A 5,995-nucleotide genomic window follows, 5' to 3' on the forward strand; every position below is an offset into this window, starting at 1 on the left:
TTAAAATTTTCAGTGGGTTCAAAAAAAATTATATAGGCAAATAAGGGCAAATTTTTTTTGTTCAGGGGGTTCAGTTGAACCCCCTGAACTCAAGGTAGATCCGCCCGGGTGACTATACCCATGTTAAGATAAAATGTTTATCAACTTTTTATATATTCCATTTTCTAAAAAAATAATTTACTGTATTAAATTATAGAGAAACACAATGGATAGTCATTTTTCCGATGTATCAAAAAAAAATAGAAAAACACAATGGATAGTCACACGTGCCTTTGGATTTCATTCAAAAACTTTTCATTATCTTCAAAATTTTGAAGAACGCGCCAAGGAGGGAAAACGAAAAAGCGACCCTCTTGCTGAGAAACCAATCCACTCCGTCAGAACTCACGAAACAAAGATCCAACGGTCCACGTCATCGATCCGCACCCAACCCCGCTCAACCAATCAAATCGCAGAGAGCCAACCTATATAAACAACACACACAGCAATCTAAGTTTCACACACCAAATTTCCCAACCCTCTCAATCAATCTCTCTGATCGCTCGCTCTGAAAATGGCAAAGGGAGACAAGAAGCCAGCGGAGAAAAAGCCAGCGGCGGCGGAGGAGAAGGCCGCGGCGGCGGAGAAGAAACCCCGGGCGGAGAAGAAGATCCCAGCGAAGGAAGGCGGTGCCGCCGGTGACAAGAAGAAGAAGAGGTCGAAGAAGAACGTGGAAACTTACAAGATCTACATCTTCAAGGTGCTGAAGCAGGTTCACCCTGACATCGGAATCTCCAGCAAGGCCATGGGAATCATGAACAGCTTCATCAATGACATCTTCGAGAAGCTCGCTCAGGAGTCTTCTCGTCTTGCTCGCTACAACAAGAAGCCGACGATTACCTCCAGGGAGATTCAGACCGCCGTGAGATTGGTTCTCCCCGGCGAGCTTGCCAAGCACGCTGTGTCTGAAGGCACCAAGGCGGTTACCAAGTTTACTAGCTCTTAGGGTTTGGGTTTCGATGTTGCTGTTTTTTTTGTTGTTGACAGTTTAGGTTTGTTGCGCTTGTAAAGGGTAGTTTGTTTTGGAATTATCGATGGTGATGAATTGCTGAATAGAATTGGGCTTAAACTGATTTGAGCTTGAAGATGTACCCCTTTGTTTTTGTTGATAAATGTGGACTTTTTCAATTTCGTGTGTTCAGATTTGTTATATAGCTTAACATAAAATATACAATGAAATATGTTAAAATACAAATTTGTATATTGAAACTAAGGTTAACAATTTATCATTGTTGAAAACTAGGTTTAAAAGGGATAAATAAACAAGTAGCATGAATGTTTCTTTCACCACCTGCACCTCTTGCCATTTTATGCTTTGTAGTTTCTATTCACTCAATTCAAGACTGGTATTAGATTACCCAGAACTCAAAACAGTCTTTTTCACTTTGGACTCTTTGTTCTTTACCCCTTTTGCTGTATTGGATTTGCCCCATGGTTATAACTGGTTGCCAACTGAAACCCTGATATTGAAAATTATCTTTGGATTGAATCTTGAGTGTTAAGTTGGTATAGGGTCACAAAGCGTTCTGTCTTGGCTTTGGATTTTACTATAAGGTAGCGTTTGGTAGACAAGTCTGAACAGGATGGAACGGGACAAATAGGTTCTGTTCCGCGTTTGTCAGGTTTTTAAGATGGAACAGAACAGGACAAAAAAACTCTTAGAACGGGACACTTTAGTTCCGTAGAAAAGGGTGGAACGGAAAGGAACAGAACGGAACACCTTATTAAAATTATTAAAAAGACAATATTACCCTGAATCTATTTTCATATTTCCTTATCTTTACCCTTTTCTCTTCTCTGTTTCTCAGCATCCATCCTTACGTCTTTTATTTTCTTCTGCATAATCAAATATTTTGTTCAATGTCTCATTTCTTTCTTTTGACAAAAACAAATTACCTTTCTGTAAATCAATGCTTCCAGATCCCTCTATCAATTTCTCTTCCAATTTTTCCTTACTCCATTGTTGTGATCTTTCTCAATTGCCACAATCAAAGTTCATGGAACCCCCAAATCACATGGCGTCACAAACAAATGATGGGTGAAAGAGAAAGATGAAGGAAGAGACAAGAGAGAGGGACGCATGGTGGGGGAAGAGATCGGAGCAGTGGTGGATCCCCGATCCACGATGTGGCTCCGTTCGCGGCGACCTAAGATCAACGGCGGCGGATCCGGCCACTGAGCGTGATGGCCCCTAGGTGCGGCGTAGTGGAGGTCTGGTGGCGGACTGATTATGCGCGATGGAGGCTTGGCTTAATGGAGGGAAAGCTTTTCGGCGGCTGGGCAGAAAACAACCATGAAAGGAGGAGACGAACGTTTCGAAGTTGTTGCTAGCAACGTTTTGTTTGGAAATAGAACAACCTGATCTTCATTTCCTTTCTTTCTCAAATGTTATATTTTTTTTAAAAACTTTGCAAATGTTTTTAATCTGTCCTTATTGTATGTCCATTTGTATAAAATAATATATAACATATATGAAAAAATTATTTTGTTGAAAACAATTTTAAAAGCTTAATAAAACATTAAATATAATAGGGGTATATGTGTAATCAACTTCATGGTTCAGATCTGTCCGTTGTGTGTTTACCAAACACATTGCACAGAACATTATTGTCCTGTTCCATCCCGTTCTGTTATGTCCTGTTCTGTTCGGTTTCCAAACGCTACCTAAGTAATGGTGTCAAAGAACTGGTCTTTTGAGGGTGATGAGAATTCAGTTCTTTAATTGAAAGATGGCTTAGGATGGTCTTCAATTGAAATATGAATTACGGTGGACAAAGGCTTGTGCGGATGGAACACAAAAAAGGAAGGAAGGTGGGAAAATATTATGTAGCTTTGCATTACAATATAATATAAAACCATTGATGTGGTCCTTACCTAATAGCTTAAGCTTTTGGAATTAAGTGGTTGTCTGACATGATATCAGAGCCTCTATGGCCGAGAGGTCTAGAGTTCGATCCTTACTCCCCTCACTTTCTATTTAAAAAGTGGAATTTAATTAAGCACATGGTAGGTGGGCCTGTGCATTTATAGGGCTCTTGCGTGAGGGGGAGTGTTAGAATATAATATAAAATCATTGATGTGACCCTTACCCAATAGCTTAAGCTTTTGGGATAAAGTGGTTATTTGACACTTTGGACAATTTTGTCTTCATGATAAATAAAAAAAAAGTGCACCACCGTGGTTCACTTTTTAGATGAGCCAAGGCAGATGCAACTGGACTTCAGCAGCTATAATGTCGCAGGCTTGCAAAGGGTCACCGATGGTGTTGTGTTGCTAAAAAACCTTGTCGTTTTGACATGGACTGATGCGGATCTAACCAAGGCAAAGGAGGATAGAACCCGCAGATGAGATCTAGACAGGGACGGTGACGTTCGGGTAGAAAACTTATGGAAAAGAGGACAATAAAACTTGTGAAAGAAGAGGCATTCAGAGCTAAGAAATCAGCCACCAACTTACTACTTAAGGAATAAAGGAAAACTAAACATAGTCAAACATAGAAGATAAAGGGTGACATTAATTTTGATGGTGCCCAGCGGGAATAAGAATATGAGTTGGGTATGTCGCCTCCAACACCTTCCCGAAATTGTTTTGTGCCATCATCCCAAAGCCAACAATAGTCCCTCCGCTAACAGATGTGTCCACATTAATTTTGATAGTGCACGCCTAGCAGTGGTCTTCTCCAACTAGAGTCATGAACCTGTGTTGGCCTCTTGATTTGAGTGATTCTCGCTGGTAGATGATGAAGAGTAGCAACACGCTTCCACACGGCCTCACATGACTACATGAGAAGCTTCTGCCATTAAACGCGACATGGTTCCTAGCCTTCCAAAGAGCATTCAAACCGGTTTGCAATACCACAACTTTCTCTAGATCGACCACGATGAGGAAAGCCAACGAGAACAATTAAAAAGATCTATACAACTCCACACGCATAGAAAATAGGGAAGGTGAACAAGAAACACATGATTATGGACAAGTAAGGAATATGTGATCCATGCCCTCTTAAACATCACCGAAGACCAGACAACAAGGATCCACATTGAGGCTTCTGCTACGCACTTTTGCATGGACAGGTAGGAGATGCTAGGCCACCTTCCATGCCACCTCCTTGCAGCAAGGATGGGCCGGAGATGCCCTTAATTTCTTCCAAAGGCATGCGGAAGTGAGACATCAAAGGGAACACTACAAGGAAAAGATATTTTACCGATAGTTTTTTAATGAGGGCTACAAAACCATCGGTAATAATGATGGGTTTACAATGGATAAAAATCGGGTCTGTGATAGAAAGAGGCTACTGACAATTTAGCCGTTTGTAATTGATTGGTCTACGCTTAAAAAATTTGGCGCCAATCTACCAACGGTTTTAACATCAGTAATTTGGCGTGAAATTGTATCAATCAGCGGTCTGGGGTAACATATTTATCGAAGGTAACTTGGTGATCGAACACTCCCGCTTAAGATGTATCTGAAATTTTTAGTACCGATGGTCGCGAACCACGAGTAAGCTTGGTAGGTGAATACTCTCGCTTAGAATGAATACGAAATGTTGGTAACGCCGGTTTAAACTGTCAGTAAAGTACCGATGGTTAGTTTTGTCGGTAATATTAGCATAATATAAAGATGTGGCTATTACTAGCGATACCTTATATAAGTCCGGTTCAGCATGGCATTCAGGCAAGCTTGGCTTTGTTTTCTAGAGTTAATTTTCAATAGTTTTATTTTCTTCTATTTCATTTATTTTTTAATGCATTTTTTTATTTTCTAACTATTTTAGTTATAATGTTACATTTTGCTCATCCAAGAAATTGTTGTATTCTTCGTATCAACTCGAGATTAGTAAATTATAATTTATTTTAACATAAATATTTAGGACTAGAAAATTTTAATTAATTTATTTCATCGGTATATATATAATTTGGAAAATTATAAAAATTAATGTTGATGATATCACGAGACCTATTGGTCCTGACCATCGAGCGTAAAGTCATGCGAATCATGAGACTTTTTCTAAGAAGTCTGGACGCATAAATTATCTGTTGGTGGACGAACGCCACCCACTCTCTCACCCTCACTATCTCGACATCGAGTAATGTGTTCAATTTTATGCCACCAAGTGCATTTATTGCTTCAGAAAGATAAAGTCCAATTTATCCCACAGACTAGAAATACACTATTTTTTTAATATAGTATAAAAATTATTACAGTGTAATTAAATTTTTTTTGTATTAGTATTAAATTAATTTTAAAAACTTTGGTTGTAATATATTTTATTGATTTGGGTTCTCTATTTTTAGGTCTATTATTGTGGTTTCAATTACAGATGTGCTGATTAATCATATATCCGGTTGTAAACATTGATACTCAATTATTGTCCCCATATGTTATTCTATTTTTCAATCACAACTAATTTTTTAAAACCAATTTAATAATTTGAAAAATCCTTAAGTGAATTTAAAATATTTTAAATCAAGTAATAAGGTTTTAATATAAGTTATAATAACATATTTTTTTATACTTTTTTATCAACAATAAAATAATTTTAACTTTTTTTTGAACTTGAAATAATTTTAACTTAAAAATTATAATAAGTTATAATTCTAGTATCGTAAAATATTATTTAGTAAATTTAAATTTATTCAACTTTTGTTATAATTATTTTTCTCTATTATGCTTCATCAAGTTATTTTTACTTCTATATAATAGATCAAAAATCATATTTAATTTTTTAAAAAAATAATATACACATTCGATATAGTAATAATAATATCTTATAGGGACATTTTTTTTAATTTTCAACCATTTTTTCGACATTAATTATTAATAAATATTTTTTTATAAGTAATAAATAGTAATAAGTTTTATTTTTTATTTTTTTAAAATTTCTCAACTTTTGATTAGTAACTAATAAGATTTATAATTATTATTAACAATAATGTAAATAATATAAACAAATTAT

At 36.6% G+C, this 5,995-nt stretch overlaps 1 protein-coding gene across 1 annotated transcript; it reads left to right on the forward strand.

Moving 5' to 3' along the window:
• Positions 1-490: 490 nt before the first annotated feature.
• On the forward strand, positions 491-1,167 carry LOC130748264 (histone H2B.10-like). The gene has a single exon (XM_057601449.1). The coding sequence runs from the start codon at positions 554-556 to the stop codon at positions 983-985; it is 432 nt and encodes a 143-aa protein (XP_057457432.1). The 5' UTR covers positions 491-553; the 3' UTR covers positions 986-1,167.
• The last annotated feature ends 4,828 nt before the right edge of the window (positions 1,168-5,995 follow it).

Source organism: Lotus japonicus, chromosome 3 (assembly GCF_012489685.1).
Source record: "Lotus japonicus ecotype B-129 chromosome 3, LjGifu_v1.2".
Lineage (NCBI taxonomy): Eukaryota > Viridiplantae > Streptophyta > Magnoliopsida > Fabales > Fabaceae > Lotus > Lotus japonicus.

What these genes read in the sequence shown, in the direction of transcription:
- LOC130748264 (XM_057601449.1), top strand. Translation starts at nt 554, where the DNA reads ATGGCAAAGGGAGACAAGAAGCCAGCGGAGAAAAAGCCAGCGGCGGCG.